Source organism: Fulmarus glacialis, unplaced genomic scaffold, assembly GCF_000690835.1.
Source record: "Fulmarus glacialis isolate BGI_N327 unplaced genomic scaffold, ASM69083v1 scaffold12714, whole genome shotgun sequence".
Classification (NCBI taxonomy): domain Eukaryota; kingdom Metazoa; phylum Chordata; class Aves; order Procellariiformes; family Procellariidae; genus Fulmarus; species Fulmarus glacialis.
The window spans coordinates 28,254-51,742 of NW_009208984.1; the positions used below are offsets into that span (position 1 = coordinate 28,254).

The window sequence follows — 23,489 nt, forward strand, 5'->3', positions numbered from 1 at the left end:
CCCTAATTTCAGGATGCAGTTTGCTTGAACTTGCTCTGACCTTTATAAATACAGGACACCTGACATCATATTCATTTACAGTATGTTTATTTCTCAGTGCATTACATGAAAGGTCTTTGGTATTTGTGGGTTCTTGAATACTGTTCCCACTCTGCTCTGTAAGAAAATGCTGAATACAAAACATTCCATATACAGTAACAAAACCCATAGCAAATAAAGAGAAATAGATATTTTGAACAATAACATAGCAATATGAAAACAGGTAAGTAACCATGCAAGAGGTGGAACAAACAGGTTGTGTTTACAAAAAACATTAGAGCCTGCCATAAATGAGTTCATCGTGTCAGATGAGATTTATTCTTGCTCTAAGTTAAGAAATTACACGATTGCAAGATATTGCGTATGGCTGCCCTATAAAAGACCAAATGGTTGTAAAGCTTATTACAATGAGAGAAGCCGGGACCATTTGCACACATACGAAACACACTGATATAAATAAAAAAATACTGTGTAAAATAACTAGTGAAAAAGGTAACATTTCCTTCTGTGGATGGGAATGTGCTTTGTGAACAATTATAGCACCTTTGAATTGCTTGGTTTCAACGCAATCACAGAAACTGTGAGTAGTTTAAACCCCTATACCACCAAACACCAGAATGGAATGTAATCTCGAATAAGACAGAAGCTGTAAATGTGGAGGGGAATGGATTTCCAATAAATTGTATCGAGAAGTAATTCCAGAAGCTGATTGTCTTTTAGAAGCCTTTGTCACAGTGGTCAGGTTCCTACATTAAAATAGTTCATTGCAGAGACTGGGCGCGAACCCCAATCCCAGAGCCAAACTCTCAGAAAGCCGCTTGCGAGCCATATGCTCTGCTCCACTGAAAGCGGCACCAGTCCATGCTAGCTGAAGACCTGGATCTGATTTTTATGGCCTGTTCCTTCGAAAGTTGATGGCAAAATTACGGTGGAGCTTGGTGGGAGCAGGTGAGGGCTCTTCTCTCTAGTTTATTCCTATTACCCTGGTTGCTATCAATTCTTTACGGTAAGTGCAAATTAGATACTCTGGAGAGAAGCATTCTCCGCCTCCCAGGAGTACCAGATTGCTGGTGAACATGAGGGTGCATGAATTGCAAAGATTTTTGGTTGTGCAATGTGCTGCTGCTGCTTCTGGTTAGCTCAAGGCAAGGAAAATGTGTTACTACTACCAGAACCGATCCAAGTCAAAAACACATTGGACCTCAAAGAAACATTAAGAATTTCAAAAAAGCCTTAGGGAAAAAAAGGAAAAGAACACACTATGGTATTGCACAGTATGCATGTAAGATAAAGCACTAAACATTTCAATTAAAATATATTTCTAAATGAGCACGCATTCAAAATAAACCCACTCTCTAAGTTACATAGACATGGCAAGATGCATTATATGCCCTGGCTAAAATGAACCTTAGTATCCTGCCTAAGATGGAAAATGTGGTTGGAGTGGTTTGCTTAGTCATGAATATCATTAATGTCAGCATGTGAGGCTGTGTTCACCTTTAAAACATAATTAAACTGGGACTGCACAACAGTGTGGTCCAACCCTTTTGTAAGTAGAGAGGAATGAAACCCCAGCTGAGAGAGAAAGTCCATTTGGTATAATCCTACTGTCACCCAAATTAAAGATACAGTACCACGTAAGAGAGAGATGTAGCTAAATAAAGCAAGAAGTGTGGGGAGAAAAAAATTACATAGCTCATACAGAAATCTGGAAAAGTCAATAATTAAAATGGTTGCAACCCAAACCTTTTGACAATTGACTTGGCAGGATTCATTGCAAACAACTTCCATTAAATTTCCTTTCATCTTGCCAGTAATTTGTTTTAAACAATTTAAAATTCAAAATCCTAGTCAGTATGAATGACTTGAACAGAGCACTCGTCAAGCTAATGCAATAGCTTTGAATTCAGGAAGACAAACTTGGAGGAAGAAAAATTTCTCTTTCAATTCAGTGTGAAGGCTCCAAAACGTCAGGGAAGTGAAAATGGCCCCATTGTACTCCCTCTTCCCCAAATTCAACCCCATAGCTACAAGACCAGCGAAACCAAATTTTGGTGTTTCCCTTTTTAAAGATTGCTTTGGTTTAGTTTATTTCCTGAAACTGCCATGAGGACACTTTTTGAATGTGGCAAGCAACTATAGTTAGCACCAACCTGCCCAGCGGACGCGTTTAGACTGAACTGGGATTTCTCCTCAGTCTTCAGGGCCTGACTTTCCAACACCTACTGGTAGGCGTAAGGGGTTATCTCCTGGAAGCCACCAGCTATGTCGTGTGATTCCATGTGATCACGACCAATTTGGTCCCGATTCAACAAAGAGGTAATCAAGTACTTCCCAATTCCTACACGGTAATCAGCCTGTAAATGGACAAACCTCTTTTTGTTGTGCATTTAATTTCTTAAATGGAAAGATTATTCTCCAAGAATGTATCAGTGGCTGCACCGTGCTTAGCTGTCCACCAACAGAGCTATTGCCCTCACAGTAGCGAGTGGAGGGACATGGGCTGCTGTTCAGCACTTCAGTCACTCGCTAGATGTTGAAAAGCTGAGCTGTTTGTATTTGTGACTGGTTTTAGGCTGAGAGCTGGTTGCCAGCCTTCTTTAAGACACTGATTTAATTCAGCATCATTTATATACTTACTGTCATTAGAGTTAGCACTGGATTTAGAGTTAGTGCTGGATTTGAAAGTAAGAGGCATTCAAGAGACTTTATCTCATTCTCCCAGAAGGGTTATGAATACAGGATGGCTGCTTCAGGTCAGTAACCTGCTTGACTTGGGCAGTTTTACTTGTTTTCTTGTCTTCTGACTATATCACACTCCAGCTGTAATTCAGAGTACAGGCAGGCAAAGGAACGCTGGAGCCCGAAGCATCAGCTCTTGGCAAAACTCTGCATTCACTTCAAATGTTGGAGTCTTAAAGAAAGAGAGCACCTGATAGTACCTTGCCTTCAACTCCCCAGACTGTTGTAACACTTTGGGCTTGTTTCTTTGAAATGTCCAAAGGAAAACTTGAGCGTACGGAAGTGCAACCTGAACTACGTGGGTTGACTGCTGAATGAGCTCCACCACTGGCATTAGCCAAGCAGCGCGAGGTTTCAAAAGCCGGGCAAGTAAATGCATTTACTGCAGCCTCCAAGCCAGCTGAACCAAGGCTGTTTGTTATTTAGCTGTAGGGCAGTAAAAAGCTTCTGTATGAGGACAAGTTTCTGGTGCTTGCTCAGCATCAACTTACACCATTTTACCTGTTTTGGGACGGATGGTTGGATTTCTAAAGAACAGGGCCAAATGAAGACATATAGTGAATTCAGTCACGATTCAGTGAATCGTGAAGCAGCCTGTAACCTGTTCATTTCTGAAAATATAATGCTCTTCAGATGAAATATTTGGATGTTCTGATGTCTACCATGTTTACAACGTATATGGAAAGTTAATTTAATGTGTGGCTAATGTTGGGTTGGCAGAGCTCCTTCATTTTAAGCCTCATTTCCAGTGTACCACGTTTCTGGTTTTGCCTTAAGAAGATCACTTAGAGTGATAAGGGTGGCTGAATACATGGACCATACTGTTGGTCTTTGCAACAGCTTTCGACAGAAATACTGTAGCAGTACAGTTTGCCTTTTTCAGATAGCTGTATCTTGCACTAGGAATCAGATAGAATGTCACTATTTACCTGACTTATGCCATAAAATGACAAACACAAACTCAATTTGCTTACTTTCATCCTGGGCTGAATTTGAAAGCTGTCAGAATGGGGGCGGGGTGGGTGGGAGGTGTGTTTGGGAATTAAAAAAAAAATTAAAAAATAGTACCATAGGTTCTGTTGATTAGTCTCACCCTTTCTAACAAAAATCACTGTCTACATGAATGACATGAACTTGTCCAATTTGGCTTGCACAGCAGGTGTAGTGATTCTTTTGTCACTGAAGGGCAGGTTCAACTTCTTAACCCTGGAAGCTGGGACTTCCCCCAAAATAACAAGTTATTGCAAAAAGTAAAATTACTTTGTATTTAACTCCCAGTCCCAGCTCTTGACAACGCTCTAATTCCTTAGGCTGTGGCTTGCTACTACATTGTCTCCACATTCAAATGGCAAGGATTTACTCACAAGATAAAAACAAAACAGTGTGAAAATTTTTCGTTATTGATGTAGGATTAAGAAACTATTGTAAAATATCCTTTTCTGTGAACAGTTATTGCTACTACTTAAACTAATTATCTCTGGATGTATGCACGGGCTGAACACAATATGGGAAAATTCTTGCACAATTCCATCATATCTCATACAAATTGCTCTATATTTTCACAAAAACAGCCTAATCTCTCTGAAGATAGATAGAAAGTCAATGTTGCCATGAACATTTGCATCAAAAGTCCTTGCATAGCCAACCATAACAGAAATAATGCCACTCACATGCAATTAGCAACATGAAAAGCCAAGATTTTGATGCTAAAGTCCAAAGAGTAACCTAAATTTTCAGAGTAACATTTTTCGATGTTCTTTGAATTTTCCAATTTGTTCTTTGCTTAAAAGAAATCCTTGCAGGTCATGCTTTAATGGCCTACAGAAATGGTATCTTCACCCGGAAGTCAGCATGACACCACCACATGAAATAAAAGCAGATGCCACCAACTATACCAATGGACAAGACTAGGGCTTGGCTTTGAGTCTAGATGGGATTGATTGTCTCAGCCGGTTAAGCAGTGCTTTAACTGAGTAACTTTCAAGGGCAGTGAGGAAACAAGGGGAGGATTAAACTTTTGAGACACAGAGTCAGGAGGTATCATTTCTGTAGACAGCTTCTGAGGACACCTGCCATCTGGTATTCCAAAGGCAAAACAACAAAATCAAGAAAAATGTTTGTAAGACCCTCTCTGAGCTATGGATAAGACATTCCCCGCAATAAGGGCATAGTATTGGCCAGGTAAGAAAACCCAGTTGCCAACACTGCAGCCTCTTACCCACTTCATTTGCACTCTGCAATTAAGCACTGGGATACTGTATCTTTAACTGGGGAACAGGCACAGAGAACACACAGATGCTCCTACTTCATCCGATTGCTTCTCCTTTTGGCTTCACTGTCATCCAGCAGTGAAGAGAGGATCTGGTAGGCCTGCGGCTGCTGGGGTCCTCCACGTTTGATCTTGATGCTGGTTCGCAGAGGGGAGCCCGGGATCACATCTTGTCCAGAGCCTGGCTCAATGGAAGATAAAGAGTCTGTAAGGAAAGAAAGTCACGGGAGAGCTCTATTTAAAAGGGGAGGCTAAGGAAAGAGTAAATGGGCCCTTCTGAATGATACCTCTTCGGGAAGAAGTGTTGTCCTTCCTGTTGTCTTTCCATCCAGCAAGCAATTGTGGAGCAACGTGTTTGCTGCCATCACACTACTCCTATATTAGGTCTTTTCCCTCGGCTCTGTCTAAACTCTTTGGGTAAGTACTCGTACTGCACGTGGCCCAGCAGGTCCTGTTCTCTTTTGTAATTCCATTTATAAAGCGCTGTTCTTTTATTGATTATGATTTTGCTTGGGCTATAGCTGCTACTCGGCATTGCCCACAGACTCCTGTTATTGAAGGATGAGGCCAAGTGGTCACTGGGAAGTGATGCTCCTGGGGGTTTAAGTACCATTTCACTCCTTGTAAAGGAGGACATTTTGAAAAGATTGAACGAAAGGCTCGATCCACCCTAGGCTACAGCCAAATTAGCAATAAAGCTGGGAATAAATATTAGCTGTCCGTTCTCCCAGCATGCCTCATGGTAACACATACCTTCTCTTCCTACAGCGTCCTGCCCTACAAAGCTAAATATACATTTGACTACGGCCACTCTTCCATATTCCCAGTAGTCAGCAACAGATGCTGATAACTTGATGCTGCCTCATCATTTGCAATGCCCCAGCTTCTTCCTTTTGCCTTCAGAGATGGACGTTTGCTTGTTTCCCTGCCAAGAGCCCAACCTCACAAGCCAGACACCCAGCCTTGGTTTGATCCCACGAGGCAGCGTTTCTGTTTCAAGTGAGTGTTTGGCTGCCGGAGGATTTGTGCTGTGTTCGCTGGAAGTAAACGCTGCTAAACAATTTGGGCTTTCGTGTGTCCTGCTGGGCTGCTCTCTGCAGTTTGCTAGGCCAGATAATCTCAAACTGGCCTCCCACTGCAGAGAATAGGTTTGTTTGCTGGTATGTTTTGCCTTGTTGCTTGGGTGGCTGTGGTTTTGGAAACCACACTGATTGTGAAGTTTCTTGGGAAAACGAGAGCATGCGATTGGCATTTCTGCGTGGGTCTTTAAAGCTGGGCTGAGTCGGGCTGCCCAGGAACCTGTGGTAAAATCCTTAACACCTACGGTGGGAACACGACCAGATAGTTGGTGCTGGGTGATTTAAACCTGTGTGGTGCCTTTCAGTGCAGGGAGGTCTGTGCTCAAGGATATTCCGTTTTATTTTATGTCTTTTTCTGTTGTGTGGTTGTTTTTTTTTTAACCATATACACATAAAGGGATGAACATAATCGCACAAGGAAAACACGCCTTACTTTCCAAGTTCTCTTTCTAAACAGTATTTTTCTAGGGCCTAAAATATGTCTTAAGTTAAAGAATGGAACTATCTCAAAAGCACAGAGTAAAAATAAAATTATCTATACTGTTATTGGATAAAAAAGAACTATTTATATAAAGTCATATAATATAGGTGTTTAAATATGGCCTTAACTACACTGTACAATTAAACCCCATCCATTTTTGCTGATGCAGTTACACTAGTATAGAAGTATACATGGATATAAATAACTCGCCTCTATCCCAGGCAATAGCAGAAAATACATTTATGTCAGTAAAAATGGTTTGCCAAAATGACCGTTTCAAAATAACAGCAGCACATGCCTTGTTGCTGCTGTATTGCCAAACAGACCATGTATAAAATAGATAAACTAGGCAGCAAACTAGGGGCAAAGTTGCATGAATCCCCCAGTCCAAGCCCCAGTGTCTATACACTGCCTATACGGTGCCTAAGCTTCCTGAAGAGCTGACACTTTGCTTTATACTAGTATAAGTGAAGGTACAAAGTAAAAGGTAACGGAGGGCCAGGCCCTGGGTCCTGTAAAGACACTGCACTGTGCTATGGACTGGGTTTCCCTTCCCCTCTTGCCCGGAGAACATACCGGCTGGGCATGGATTGCTGCCTAGGTAATCTAGTGGGTGTCTTCCCGGTATCTCCACCATCTCAAAGCAAAGAAGCATAAAAACATCTCTTCCTGCCCTTGGTGTATAAAATCCAATGAAAATATGAAGCAAACTAGGATGAATGCAGAGGTAAGGTCAGGGTGACTGTGGTTAAATCATGGGTTCGTGATTCATGATTTCCCGAAAAGCTTAAGCTGTTGCTGCCTATTGCTTCTGGAAATAGTACTTTGGGCCTCTAAAAAACACATGTCCATTGAACAGAAGAGCAGTGCTGAGACCCAAGCCAGTTCAGCCATATAACGGAGCACCACACACACACTGTTCCGGCTTTGAAGTGCTGAGCAGCATTTTCATTTTAGCACTGTGCTGGCTCCAGAAGGAGCTTGTGGGCTGTCGAAGCACGCTGCCTTACTGCATAGTAATAGACGCACTTTAAGTCACTTGCTTAGGAACTGCTGGACATTTTAACTATTTAGCATTTTCATAGGCTAAATCAATATCCAAAGGCCACTTCATAATAAAAGTGGATGTCAATCTAAAGGAAGGTGTGAGCAGCTTGCTTTACAAGTGAGGCCAGGAATGAGGTGCCATATGTCAAGGAGAAAATAAGAAAGAAAAGTGCTATGGGAGTTGATTTAAAAAAATCGTCATCTCGGAGCCAAGGAACAGGCTTGCTTCTTACAGGCTGGGATCATAGATCTAAACAACATTTTGCCTCTACTGTGTTTCCGAAAGGGGAGAAATTGGCACAGCAACTTTTGGCAGCTGTAAGAGTATTGATCCTCAAGTACCCCAAAGGGAGAAGTCTGATCTGTGACGATTGCACAAGCCCATACTCTGGTTAAGGGAAGAAAACACTCATTAAGGGATGATGCCACACACTGTACCAGTGACGGCAAATAGCCTCAACAGAAAACTTAAATCTATCTGAACAAAGAACACATGACACTTTCTTTAAATCTGATTGTGAAAATAGGTTTTATGTAAGTTATAATCACAAGACGTTCAGGGATCACTGGTTTTCAGGGTAACGTGTAGCACTGTTTGGGCTTTCTCTGTAAAATATAGTGCTACACAAGGCAAGGGCCTCAGTGGTGTTAAAGTCACTTGGAAGATACTATTAACAGGATTAAATGATCTGGCCTAAAGACTTGAACAAGCAGCTCCCTGGGAAGCTGGTAGATGATCTGTGCCACATGGCTTGAGCTGCTGCTCGTGACTTGGCTTTCTGAATTGTAATAAAAATTATTGTGGGGGTCATTTCACCTGCTACTGTAAAGCCAGAGTAACTATAGTGCAGTTGGTGGAAGCTCTAGATCCTCAACAGTTCTAAGCATCCTTTAAGTAACGTTGGGTACCTAGTTTTGAAAACACGGCTTAAATAGATACTAGACAGAGAGTTTAGGAGGCTGGGAGGATGTTTAACCATCAAGCAGCTGCCTGAACAGAGCCCCCAGTTGCCTAGAAAAGAAAACCTTAGCGACGCTTACCATGAATTCCTATCATGTGCTCAAGAATTAATACCCTCTCAGCTAAAATCTTCAGAGCTTCTCGAAGTTGTTGAACACCTTCCCCCTGCAAGAAGGAAAAGAAAACTAACATTGGTATATATTGCAGAATAGGCTTCTTGCTCATAATGTTGCCTCCATAATGCCAAACTAAGCAGTGTGAATGTTTAAAAAAGAAAAGATGTAAAAGGGGAGATAAGCAGCAAGAGTAAAGTAGGAATGCAGGAGAAATCCATATTTAAAGAAAAACTCCTCAGTTATACCCCATGTTTGCAGAGCCTCTGACCCAAAACCAAGCCTTTCAGTTTGGTTCCTGCTTCTGCAGTGGGCCAAACCCAGGGTGTATATTCCTGTCAAACCTTTATAATGGGAAGCTTATGTTAACAACTATGCTGAACTACCTGGAGAACAGGTTTTGCTCTCATCTGACATGTACTCTGAACATCAGTGAGTTACCTGGCTTTTCTCTTTGTTGGTACACCAGGAAACGGGGACGTGTAGCTAGCACCATCTTGTTGCTCCCTTAGAAACTGGAACAGGGGCATGCAAGCCCATCCTGACGGGCTTCACGCTGCCTGTCAGAGAGCTCCTAGCTGGGCCTCGTGCTGCCTGAAGCCTGGCCACATACTTTCACGTACACTCAAGCTGTAGTTTGTTGCCCCCTCATTGCCTTAGATATGGGCTTGAAGGGACAGATGGACATTGGGAAGTACTTTAGGGTGGGAGAGCTGAGATGTGAGAACTCCAGCTCTCTCTCTGCACATGCAGTTTGATCTCTTCTGGGAGTCTGTCCCTGAGCTTGTGGGAGGGACGGGGGGGAGTAATTCCCTACCTTGTAGAAGTTCTGTGTGGCAGAACACCCACTGGGGACTGAGGAGGTGTTCAGAGAGCATGGTGAGAAGGGCAGCTGACAACGTGGCCAAGGAAACCTCAAAGACCAGGATATCTAGCATGTATTAAGATCAAACCCAAGGTTCAAATCATCTCTCGCCCTGCACTTTTAACTGTGGACAGGACCCTTGCCCTCCACAAAGCAGCCTGCCAAAGGGAATATGGTTGAAGCACAGTAAAGAGACAAAAAGGAAAGTAAAACAACAGTGGAAATACATGCTTACATCAGCACCCTTGTCACCTTCCTCACCCTTCTTGCCTGGTTCACCCTAAAACAGACAAGAAACAGAAATTTGTTTTCATGTGACTGAGGACTCTGTCCAGGATCACTTGCATCCCTTCCCTCCCCTCCAAAAGAACAAATTAAAGGCAGAAGCATTTCACCAGCAGAAAACAAACTGACTCTCTGGCACTTCACACCAAGGGCCAAAGTGCTCTCGTGAGCTCTGTCCTGGCTCCCACCAGCTTCCCAGGAGGTCATCACCATTTCTAACACTGATGAACTTTGCCAGGAGTGGCCAAGGTGCAGGAAGGGCTGGCTGCCATGAACTGGGCCCACAACAGGACTACATACATCTCATGAAGATCTCAATGAGCAATGCTTTTATCTCACACTGAGATAAAGATACTGTTCCCCTCCCCCAAACATGCACATCTTCATCTTTGATTTAGAACACAAAAAAATCCTCCATTCTGCTTTCATTAATTAGTCACATCACTTTCTGCCTCTGAAGATGCTCATTAAGCTTTTCTTGAACAAAGTTCCCTATGTGCTGTGAACATTGGTCTGATGTTCCCCTCTAACCAAGAAGTTCATGCATTTCTCGATGAACAGATGACATGGAGAGATTAAACCACAAGCATAAAACAAGGGAAAGGCCTAACAAACTGGTGAATAAAATAGGGTGGAAATGCCTGGGCTCCTCCAACTTGCTGGACATCCCTGAGATACTTGCAAGGCAGGGGTGGGTATGGGAGGCAGGACTGAAGAAAAGGTTGTGTGAATGGTACGAAACGATGAGATGGAATTAAGGAAGAGAGAAGAGAACCCTCCCACAGGATCTAGACCCTCTCTGGATGCTGCCAGCCAAAAAAAAACCCAACTTGCTCCACTATCTCGCTTTTAGCCAACCTTCATCTCCACCGGGTTGTTTGCACCCTAGCCACATGTGCCAGTGCAGACATCACCTGTGTGCATCTGTTCAGGTAATGCCAAGAAGTCATTTGGCGACATCTCTTAATGTCATTAAAGGCTTTCCAGCTCAGCTTGGCAGACCAAGGTGCAAGAGGGAGTTGAGAGCAGCTGAGGTACTTTGGGTTGTTTAACAGTGGGCTCAGCTAGTGCCAGGAACCTCACGGGGCAGGGAGAGGGCTTCTGTCTGCCAAGGTCTGGCTAGAGGGGATCTGCAAGCAAAGCACATCTCTGCTGGCATGACGCCTTCCTGATCACGGCGTTTCAGCACTATGCTTAACATGCGGGAAGACTATGTTTCATTTGCAGAGGAATACGTTAAGGTGAGGTTGCCTATTGAACAAATGTCTAAGCTGGAGACAGTTGACCTAAGCATTGCATCTGAGAGAGCTGGCTGAACCAGCCGCAGTCCAGCTAGGTGGTATGTATGGTGCCAGGCAGGCACCAAACCCATCTGAGTCTTGCACACACCCGCAAGTACATCACTTACAGGAAATCCCTTAATGCCCCTCTCTCCAGTCAGACCTGCTTGCCCCTGTTGGAAATAAAGTAAGTGTCATTAGGAGATATGCTTCCATTTGACAAGAACATAGTGTAATTTTTACTAGTGGAATTAAGATGGCTTAATGAAAAACCTTACACTTGGGATAATAAGAAAAAAAAGTCCTTTCCCTTGACATTATCACTTAGAGACAGCAAAAGCGGGTCATGGTTTTCTGTCAAGTATCAGCTCCAAATCCCATCACACTTTGGAGAAGTTTGGTTCAATACAGAGCTACTCAGCTCAGTACCCTCTCAGTAAGACGATTAGCAATTTTTTGAACTTTACAGCAGTCAGTTACATTATACCAGGGAGGAATTTGGCTGGAGATTGTTTCTTACAAAGATACTGCATTCTTCTCTCTCGTAAAGCTGATGGGCTGATGCTGCCCCAGACAGCAAACAGAGCCCAGGACTCCCACAGAGCACTGATTTAATCTGCCTCCTGCTCCACACACACATCCCTGTGTTAACCCCAACAGCTACTGATCAAAACACACATACAATATTTTGGTTGGTTTGTTTCTTTTTCCTGCTGTGCTAATTTTCACATTGTTCTCAGTGGGGTTTTTTGGGTTGTTTTTTTGTTGTTGTTTTAAACAGAAACATTTTGAAATGGTATGTGTTGGTTTGGGGCAGAATGAAATGCCATCAAACTGAGCATCTTTTCCCCCCCCGTTTTCCTCTGCAGCGTTCGTTTCCCACCCTGGAGCACGCTGGGGCAGGGCAGAATCCCTGACCAGAAGAACAGTTATAGATTATTTCATGAAAAAGCAGGAACTGGGGAAGAAGCAGCGAAATTTAAAAGCATCTTTAGAAATCCATTGATGAAACAGCCACATACTTAACCTGGCTCTTCTCCCCTAGACATACACAGAAACAAACCCATCCTTTTTTCCCCCAAAAAACTACCTAGCTGGCGGCAGCTTTTTGTAGTATTTGCCAGAAAGGGAGAACTGCTTTGTTATTGTGTCCATCAAACTGCTGCTTTGTATAAAAAACCAGTGGGCCTTGGGCATCTGAAAAACATTACGATGGAGAGCTGCGCAGTGCTCGGTGAGCAGCTAGCCAGCACTAGACAAAGGCCCGTATCGACACGAAGAGCGCTAGGAGGAAGGCCCAATTTGTGCTCTGAGCATCTTCAAAGGGAAATACTTGGATTCTGCACTGGAGGGAGTGAGGCCTGTGAAAAAAGCACAGGCAAGCGGCAAATCACAAGAGGAGACATAACAATGCACTCAAAATACATAAGCAGACTGTTCCCTATGTCCAGGGGGAACAGGAAAGGATGTTATCAGCTTAAAAGGGATCAAAGGATATTTAGGCTGGATGTTAGAAATATCTTTTATCCCAGGCCCTCACTAGCTGTACCTCCAAAGACTGCCTTGAGATGATGTGCTGTATCCCTCACTGGCACTGTTTAAGAATAAGATGAACAGAGGCTGATCGTGAGCAGCACACATATAGATGTGCCATCCAGGGGATGCGCTCAGACTGCTTCAGGTCTCTTCTACATCTGTTCTTTCTGAGATTAAGCGGGAAGAATGTATAATAACATTTTCTCCAATCTCAATAGATACTGTAAACCCTCCTCTGCTTTTCTTTGCAGCTGCACAGCTCCTCCGCTCTGTGTAAAGCTAGCTCTAATTTGTATCCACCAAACCCAAAATTGCAGCATGTAGTTGTCAAAACCAGCATTCAAATCCACACTCACAAAAGACAAAAAGCACACAGAACATCCTACAGAAATTCTGCCAGAAAAAGCAATCGGCTTCACTTTCCACACCAACAGAGGAAGGACAGGAAATAGAATTTATTTTTTCTATTTAGCAAGACATTCTGATATTTGAAAATCTCATTTCTCCCAAACCTAGAAGGAGAGTTACAATTCTAAATATCTAGCAAGGAAGGAACAAAATCAAAGTCTAAAGGATTTGTCTGTACTGAATGGACACAGTGCAACAAAGCTTTTGTTTCAAAATAGTCTTAGCAATATAGTCAACCACAAATTAAAGCAAAAGGTTAAATGAATCATTGAGGAAGAGCTCTTATCAGTTTCCTGGATGGAAGCTTGACACTTTGCCATATACCATGCCTTTTTTTTTTTTTTTTTTAAAACTGAAAATTAACATTTAACGGTGATGAGCTGTAGGCGGTAACCTGTGCTGAAATCTCATCAGTTAAGGTTTTGCTCTCTCTGAGAATCTTAAATTCTAATCCCAGAAATATTTCAGTCTATAATCTATTAGTAAAGCCAATACATGCCCAAAGTGGCTGATCTGCACAAGGAAACTGTTATTAAAAAATTACTAACAGTCATTTTAAATGGTCTCTGTCTTTCAGGGAGCTGCAAGTGATTTCTTACGTAAGAACAGGGACCAAGCACCCAAAACAATTTGCAAAGATACTAAAATAAAACGGAGCTTTTTAAAAGCGTATGTGCTCCATCCTCAGATAGTCACTGCTCCTTGATGCGAAGTGCCTCAGGAGGGAACAAAACAAGCCACCTGGACTTGCTCTCCTTGCACACTGTCTGGACAGAGGAACGTAGTTTAAGTCTGTTGCTGGTTATTCTCATGAATTTGGGAAGTCATCAAATTGGAGTTAACCAATTTGCATTTGTCTTTCTTAGCTCTTTCAGACATCCCTCTGTCTTTTGGATTGGAAGAGTGAGCAGAAATGAAGAAGAGGAGATGCTGTCATATGGGGGAAGCACGTCATCTACAGCCACCCATTTACAAGTGGTGACCTCCACATCCACCTCCATCTATGCTTCGGTGAAAGTGGCACTTGGAAGAAAAGGGAACTTGTTTCCTACAGCTGTGGCCCAAGGCTGTGTCCTTGCAGCCACCATTGCAGATGTCCATCATTTTAGAGGTACCAACCAGTATTTTTCTCCTTATCTTTCTTCCTTTTTTTGACTCTGCTCCACACTAGGTTCTTAGTCATAGTCCATCTGTGCCCACTTCTACATTTTACAGATCTAATTACTGAATGATCCTCCACCATGTACTACATTCTCAAATAATTTTGTGCTCCTAGTGTCTCTCAAAGACCATGACCTTTTGGAGAGTAAGCTGAACAGAAGGCCCAAATGCCACTTTGAAACCCTTCCTGGTCCTTGAATGCTGGACTGGGAATCTGACACATTTATATCCTTGTTAGATTTTTCTCTGGTATTTCCTAAACTTCACCAGTTTGGAAATAACATTCAAACAGCCCTTCTATCTATGTTTAGTTATTAGCACTTGACAACCCATCAAGGACTGAGGTATAGCACATAAACATATTAAGAACATCATTTCAATATTCTAAACATATTAAGAACATCATTTCAATATTCTAAACATATTAAGAACATCATTTGACCTAGGGAATGGCTTTGGTTCAGGAAAAGTCTGATGAGCTTTTACTGCCTTATTGCCACAGAAGAAAGAGTTCAGTTAGACCACCCAAAATACCCCACGCTAAAGAGTTTTGGTTGGCAGAAGAAAGTTGGTCTCCACAAGCCTTTATATACCATGTATTTGCTACCTGAATCTCTTTAAGGTAGCACCAGACTTTGCAAGGAATTCAACCCTTAATGTGTACAGTAAACCATCATCTTGGTTCTTGCAGAAGACCTAAAAACTCTACATGTAAAATTGTTCATGGCTGTAGTCCCACAGAATTTGAAAGACCTATGTTGTATATAATTTCTGAAGCATCACCACAGATGTTGCTGGGAATCTCTCTGTGTATGTAAAACCTTACTCTCTCTCCTCGGTCTCCTTTGGAGCCTTTTGGCCCAGGTTGTCCTGGAGAGCCTGGTAAGCCCTAGAAGAGATGCAGAACAAGAAGGAATTAATTTCTACTGTGCATCCTTTGTGTAGGTGTAGTGAATACATTTCCCAACGATCCTCAGATCCTGAAAACCTCATACACCCATTAAGCAATTGGGCTGGATTCTCTTTTACCCTCAAGCAACAACAATGGAAGCTCTGTTTGCAGATATCCTGAGGCCTATAGTTTCTGCATATCCCTCTCTTTGGGTCTTTTAATGCACTGCAGGCTACTGATGTAACATTTTTTAGGGGGTCAGTATGACAGGATAGTTCTTGTTCTCAGTTACCAAGAAGAAATTAATATACAGATAGTATGGTTAGCTTAAAAATCCCCACTACTTTCCCCCTCTTCATAATTGCCTCAGTGGGTGGCATAAGTAAGCATACATACCTGAAAATTAATTGGATTGTGCAGTGGAAATTATTTTGAAGCTATTCACTCACCCTAATAAACAATTTTCAAATTAAGCCCAATCTCTGCTAATAATTTTGCTCCCTGGGTTGAATAAATCTATAAAGCAGTCATCAACGGATAAGAAGGGCATAGTCTCCAGATTTCTACTAATTGAACTGCTTTGCAGAAATCAATCCAAATTCTTAACTTATCCACCCAGCGAAGCCACAGCTATAAACCAGACAGGGAGAGAACAATATTGTTGTTTATATTCAGTATGTCAGCTCCCCAACTCCCCACGACCATATGCAAGATGCTTTTTTCCACCTCAAGTGACTTGCACGTCGCCTTGGAAAATGCAGCAAGTGAGACTACTGCTCCACTCCAGACCGCTGGTGATTTAAGCCAAGCTGTTTAACAACAGCCCCCCAAAACCCCCACCTCTCAGAGCCAGAGAAATGGGCTTTCGAGGCATAGCTGCGAGGAGCCTCAACGTCTGGTTAAGTGGCCCAACAAGATTGGGCATTAGTGTTTTAAGGGTCTAAAGGAGGAGCACTCTCCTAGTTTCAGCTGGGAGGCAGCAATGCTCACCATTAACGTGTTGCTCCTTGCCTACAGTCGGCCCCACCAGCTCACCACCAAGCTGCAGAGTGACCTGGCCTCCAGCATAGCTACGTCTCCCCTGGGCCCACAAAAGATTCAGAAACTCAGGCCTGATTTAGGAGGTTAACTAGGGCTGCCAAACGAGGTAGGGCACCAACCAGACTTGGCCCCATGTCAAACATGCAGCACGAACAAAGCTTAAGTGTCCATAAGCACCCTTTGCTCTTGAGAGCTCTCAACAGTGACTTTCAGTGCGTGATTATATGGGGATACTCAAGAACACCGAATTCCACAAATCTGTTGTAAAAAAAAAAAAAAGATTTATAATGTGTGCTGCATGTGAAAAAGCCAGGCTCCACTACAGAACCTATTTATGAATTGTGAATTACCTTGTATTTAATCACGTTAAACTGCATCTGTCATTTTGCTGCCAAATTTCCCACTGTGTTCATATCTATCTGGAGTTTCTCATCGTTCTCCAGAGCATTCACTAATTGAAATGATTCTGCTACACTGCAAACTTTCACTAACCTTCTGTCCATTGCTTCTTCAAACTGATTAATAAATACGCAGTAAAAATCTCCTTTCTCTAATTTCTAGCAATTCCAAACCTCCTCTTATCAGGATCTAAGTTACATCCCTCTGCTAAGTCACTTAACGTTTCTCTCTCTCTGTACTCCTCAGTCACTTTTATCTCTTTAGTCATGTTAGATTCCTTTGAAATATTTGATGTTACTGGTTTACCTCCACATTAAGTAATACTCTTCCCAAAACTGGAGGCCCTTTGTATCAGCCAACCACAGTTTTGAGTAGTTTGGCAGTTCACTATTCATCATGACTTCACTTCTTTCCATTTAACCAGCTTTTTCCATCCATGTGAGCGTTTTGCCCTTCTCCAATCATAAATTCTTTTGAGTGAGTTTATCACACTCCATTATTACCTTCCCCCTCCACAATTTTTGTATCGATAAATAATCAAACTGATGGGAATTTGTGATATTTTTCTTGAATAGAAAGTGCTATTTCTCAAAAGCTAGGCTTAACAAATTCACTTTGGTGAATTGGTGAATTCCCATTGATGCATTTTTGTTCTTTTTATGTGTTCCATGGGAAACACAGTATTATTTTATCACTGTGTTAGTAAAGCCCATTGTCAAATCCTTTGCGTCAACTCAGGCCACAATGAAATGTTTTGACACAGCAACAGCAAGATGTGTTGTTACGATTAAGGGAAAATCTGGAAAGTGCAACCATTTCAACCTCTCAACGCAATTCAGAATGAAAAAAAGGTATTAAAATCATAGAATTTCATGAGGAACTTATGAACTACTTATGAACTACTCTGTCTCTTTTTGTGCAGTGAGAAGATGTTTTGCACCTCAGCCCCGACTCTGCCCCTCAGCCCCAAAGCACTAAAGCGCCTTACTTGTGATCCAGGGACTCCGACAGGTCCTGGTGGCCCTTTGGGTCCTGATGCGCCTGGTGGCCCTGGTGGGAATCATCATTTGAGACAATTTAAGGAGACTTAGAAGGAAGGACCCTAAATTCCAAATGCATGCACTTCCTTTCATTGTTCTACTTAGTCTCTCAATGGGTAAGAGCTGTTCATCAATCACAGGACTACAGCATAAGCACTTCATCACACGCTGGATTACTGGATACCCACATCCTGATATAATACATCCCTACGCCCTAGGGAAGATGTTAGAGCTCTGGGAAGAAAAAAAAGTGAAAATAGGCAGGAAGGATGTCAGTAACATGCTGCATTTCCATTGTTTAAAATGACAACTTTTGAGAAAACTTAAACTAGATCCGTGAAACAGCTACATCAGAGCAAGACAACTACAGTTGCTGTTTCTGAAAGTCTCGCAGGGGGCAAGGGAAGTCCACAAGCCTGCTACGTACGGTCTGTCTCTCTAGTGTTGTCAGAAAGTTGATGATGAACATGAAAGAGACGGGGTTTGGACATAGCCAGCATGAGAGGCTGACTGTGGCAAAGCAAAGCTCTCTCGTGTTCTTTGCTCACTCCAGTGGCAATAAATTCTTTTAAAGTTTGTACCACAGAAAAGCCTGCTTCCAGGACGAGTTAAACACTGTCTAAAGAGGTCAACTTGTTTTACACAGTCACTTAACAGATTCATTTCTTTTAGAAAAATAATTATATCTCAACAGTAGCTGTTAAATTATACCTGCAAATGGGAGACAGGATATTTGCTTAGTCTGAACTTAGCAATACTCCTCTCTGCTTTAGTTGTCACAACCCTTGAGATGAAACAATGTGGACATTATACACAAAGTACAGCTGAATCAGCCTCAATCATTAATGCACCATACAAACGCTTAAGTCAAAGAATAAAGGAATTGAAGGATAAATGAAAGGCCCTCCTAATGAAAGGAAAAGCCTTTTTTGCAACTAATGGGAGTTCACTCCTAAATATGCATCACACAGGGAAGTGCTGATGTTTGCAGGAATACTATCATTTAAGCCACCCATCAGCACAGAGAAAAAGAAGACTTGCCACTGAATTTTCATCCCAGATTCTGATTTCAGTTATACTGGTGAAAATCTGGAATAGCTCAAACCAGCTCCAAAGTCTGCAAAATCCGCATACACATCGCAGAGCAGCTGGCCAGATCCTGCTCAGTGGAGCTCTACAGTGACAGGACAGGATCACAGCAGTGGTGAGAACAACTGCTCTCGCAAAGGAATTCACTGGACAACCCATTCTAAAACACAGCCTTTAATTACTCCCTTCTCACAATGTGTCCTGCCAAAGGTAAACCAATCTGCCACTACCAACAGATCAGAAACCTGGTTACTTCTTGCCACCCTTCCCACTCCTGGACCCACTGCTCTACTGCCCTTCCAATGAGGACCACTCACTTTTCCTGTAGGCATCCCACAGACCACTCCAGTCTCCATCAGAAATTTCTTTTGCTCCATCAGAAATCTCTTTTGCTCGTCGTCCCCATCATTACAGGTTTGCAGCTCAACTGAGTTTATTACCTGGTGGCCCAACGGGCCCCGGGGCTCCCCGTGGTCCTGGCAGGCCAGCCATGATGGTGTCTATGACGGTGGAGGCCAGCTGGGGTTCTCCATCTGTATTAAAGAGCAGAGCAGTTAGTGTCCCTGCAGCAAGAGCTGCCCAGTCCCAGCAGGCAGGACTCTCCAAAATCCTTTGGCGCCCGTTGCTGGCCAAGGGCAGGCAGTGCTTCGGGATGCAAAATTTGGGCTCTTGGAGCAATTGCCCTTTGCTCTCTAAGGGCACAGGCTGCATCCCCCAGACCTGCATCCCACCTCTGATAACCCCAGAAAAGTTGTCTTTTCTGTCAAAAAACTGGTGTTCCTGCACACCTACATAATCCTACCTTTGAATGCCAAAGCAAATTAAGAATACCTCTGCACTGTACAGCAATAACTGACTGAAGATTTTCCATCTCCAGGACACATCTGGCTTCTGGCTACCTGAGAAATCAAACATGGATCTGGAGCTCCCTCCTGTCTGGCATCTGTGAACTGCTGAGCCCATTTAGCATATCCCCACCAACCCAGCAAGCTCACCCCGCCATCGAGGTGCTGGTGGGAGATATCCTGAGGTCTGAGGATGCAGGAAAGCCTGGAGAGAGGGTGTGCTCTGCCCCCTCCACATACTCAGGAAACTCACCTGCCATTTAGGATTATTTTAGGTGTTCAACTGGCCAGTTTAGGCAGGTCCACTGATTTCTGGGAAACGGATGGAAATGGGAGTGGAGCAGGGAGGGGAAAGGCAAAAAAAGTGCTTTTGCACATTGTTCTCAGTCCTCTCCTGTTAAGAATAAAAATCAGCAGCCTGTAGCTGCCCCCATCTTCCCTCATACTTGAACCAATAGGCTTACCACTTCAGCTGGTGACTGAATAGAAAAAACAGAACTACATATAAAAAAAAAGCAACCCTTATTATTTTTTCCAATTCCAAAACCATATTCAACAACCCTATTCCCTATGGACCTGTAGCATACTAGTAGTCTGGGGGGGTACTTGTATGGCAGAATCTTTCATATAAGCATCCCACAATGCTATTTGACAGTTGTGAAAACCTAGGGCAAAAAATTCCACGACTGACCAAGACACCAAGGTCACAAAGCAAGGAAGGGAACCCCCATGTCCTGATGCTGCTAAGATTTGCAATCCCCTGTCCTGACCAGTGCTATAGGACTAACCGCATATTCCTGTTGCATTTAACCTGTATGAAGATGTTGGCTCCTGGTCACTGGGATAGTAAAACCTCTGAAAAGTCCACATTTTCCATAGCTGGAGGCCCCCATGCAGGAATAATGTCCATCTCCTCCTGCCCATGACCTCAAACTTACTCATGTTTCCTTTCACCCATCCCTTTAACTCATCACAGTAGAATTCAGGGGAACCCTTTGCAGGTGTAAAAGACTGCAAATGTCTCACTGCTATGTTGATGTAAATACCAAGTGACACCAGGAAGATCAGAAGGGTGTTTGTTTACTCTGCAGAGTCCAGCCCAAAGGACATAAGGTGAAATCTCCAGAAATGTTAGCAGACACATGAAGCTTTTTCAACTTCTGGAGCGTTGGCAATGATAGAGAGGACTTTCAAGCAAGTTGTTTGAAAGCAGTTCCTAGGGAAAACTGTGAAATCTCTTTAACTGCCAAGGATGACAGTATATCTTTGCAATGCCTTCCTGGCAGCAGAACAGCACAACATCTAACCCAGATCCCTCCGAGAACCAAATTTCGTGCCTAAAGCCTGAATGCAAAGGTATTTCTTTGACTATTGTTTCTAACCCCATCCATCTTCACTTCTTCACTGAAACAAAACAACTGAGACTGTTTTCATGTTCAAAGGAAAGGTACCCAAGTGAAGTGTGTAATCCAATTAATTTGAGTTTTATTTGACCATGTCAAAATCCATCACGGCTTGGGAGTAAGATGAAATCGGGAAATGAGCATCGAACAGCAGTGAAGGCATTAACAATTGCAGAGCTTTTTTCTTGAACAAGTGGTCAACAAAATCAAATGTACATCCACTGAGAGGGGGAGAGGATGGGCTGCAAACAACCGGGATTTAATTACTGCCGGAGATAAGCCAGAGATAAAGATTTGGGTTACAAAACATTCCAGCTAAACGGTACATTATTATGATGACAGAGTTACTCCCACAAATCCACCTATCCTGACATTTGACTCAAAGTAATCTATGAAAGGTGATTCCATAATTGTGACACAGCAGAGAGCTCTGCCCGACAGCCCTTGAGCTCAGTAGCTCCTGATTTGGCCTCTGCAGCACAGGAGTATGGACATGCAGGAAATCTAGAGTGGCTCCTTCCTCAGCTGCCTGGCCAGGCAAAACTCACTCAGATCAAGGTTTCTTTCCAGGATGAGCTCTGAATGAAACATACTGTGAATGAAATGGGATTGAAGTGTGTTAAAACACAGCCCTCACTTTTTTAAGGGACTCTCTCTGTATTCCCATAAAGCAGCAGGAAGAACTCATACCTCCTTATAAACTCCCTTCTCCTTACAAACAGGGGGACATTCTGGGGCTCACTGCAGCTAAAGGTTGTTACTGCAGCCACAAAATAGCTCCAGCACAAATGGTAGCAGGAATCTTCCCTTCTCAGCCATCTCCCGCACTGACCCAGGCTCTGCTCGGCCAGTGCTTCTGGATATACCAAAGCGGAAGGCAGACGACTGTCTGCCTCATTTGAGAAGACCTTGATACACAAGTTGCTCCAGGAGCTTTCCAACTCCTAACCAAGCCAAGAGGAAGGGCACAACCAGTCTGACCTGGGCAGATACGAGCACCTACGTTCTCTGGAAGAGAGCACAAACATCCTGCAAAGGGGAAACCTGAAACAGCACAGCAATGCCCTGAACGAGGCAGTGAAACTGGCCCAGCCAGAGTGGCAAGGCATCTCGGAGGCACAGGCTTTGAAAGCAATGGGTATGGTTTTCTAAATCAAATGCCGTTCCCTTCCTTCTCTCCTTCCCCTTCGCTTCCTCTGCTTTCTTCTCCCTTCCTCAGGAAGGGCTACGCAAGGCAGCAGGCACTGGGATGTCACTTGGCAAATCTCTGTTCTACGCTCTTTTTCACCAATGACATGCTGGGCACACAGGCAGGCCTGCTGTGCCTCGGTTTCCCCTTGCTCTCCCTGCAAAATAGGTTAATGTTATCTCATGTGTCCTTTGCAAACTGAAATCTTTGAGACATAAGAAAACACAGCCCTTAACAGAGTAAAAGTTGCATTTTTTCTCTTTTCCCTAAAAATTGTCTTAGCTTTAGCACGAGAAGGAGGATTGAGCTGACTCTAGACCACATACCCAATCCACTCATTTTTAAGTGGCAGAGAAAGCAAGCGATCCTTGTAGCAGCAGCCTCAGCAGTGAGGTATGGCAGTTTAGCTTCTGGCCTACATCTAATGTTTCTAAGGGATAAATTCCCCCATTATAGGCTTGATTTGTTGAGACAGGATGGAAATGAAGTAATCCTGTCTTAATTTCTTTCTGCTACCTGATCTGGAGGGAGACAACTGGGACCAATTTCTTTACCACAGCACAGTGAAACTGTGAGAAAATATTTGTCTCCCCATTTTTGGCTTCTGCCTGCTGACAAACATTGCCAACAGGAACTTGTTGCGATTAATAAAGGCACATGCATTAACCATGTTCAGGCGGAACCAAACACTGTACTACTAATAATAATCTGATACAGCTTTCTCACATCTCTGTGGGTGCACATGCCCATTACCAGGAATATGCTTCCCTCTGCTGTCAGCAGCTGGAATCTTGTGTTTATAGTTTTCAGATGTGCTCCATTCAAAATAAATAAATAAATTCTAAAACAATCTACCCAGAATTTACAAGGCTAAGTTTTATTGGTTGTAGAGGATCAGCTTTCCACCAACCTGTGGTAGGCAAAATCAGCCAACACATAAGCAAAATGGTAAGAAAATGGTCTTGATACTGCCGTAACTTTATCATGACCACATAGATAAGTGAGACTTGTATTAAGAAAAATTTTTAAAACACGAAAAATTGCCATAAAGTTTTGGGCTACTCCTTCTGCAAATCAAGAAATCCACCACAGGTATGGAGGAGAAGTACAGGGCTGCCCCAGGATGTAACAGTCACCATTTACTCACATCCTCAAATCCACGTGGGAGCCTGTTGCTGCCCAGTGTTGGCAGCGTTAATACAGATATTTATCCACTCATTTATTCACTCTCTGTTTTGGGACAACACAGAGTTCACCCTTCTCACACATCAGCTGTAATCAATGTAATGTAATCAATGCCTTTATACACTTTTTAATTTATCCAC

The 23,489-nt window shown here is 43.0% G+C and overlaps 1 protein-coding gene across 1 annotated transcript in view; it reads right to left on the minus strand.

The window, feature by feature from the left end:
* Positions 1 to 5,082: 5,082 nt before the first annotated feature.
* The window catches only part of LOC104076008 (collagen alpha-1(XXVI) chain-like), a gene marked incomplete at its 5' end in the record, with an annotated part of 140,909 nt that continues 122,502 nt past the window's right edge, over positions 5,083 to 23,489 (minus strand). Inside the window, 6 exons of the mRNA XM_009576704.1 lie at positions 5,083 to 5,255; positions 8,699 to 8,783; positions 9,832 to 9,876; positions 15,093 to 15,155; positions 17,587 to 17,648; positions 19,168 to 19,260. Of these exons, the coding sequence (XP_009574999.1) occupies positions 5,083 to 5,255; positions 8,699 to 8,783; positions 9,832 to 9,876; positions 15,093 to 15,155; positions 17,587 to 17,648; positions 19,168 to 19,260 (521 nt within the window). The remainder of the gene's footprint in view (positions 5,256 to 8,698; positions 8,784 to 9,831; positions 9,877 to 15,092; positions 15,156 to 17,586; positions 17,649 to 19,167; positions 19,261 to 23,489) is intronic.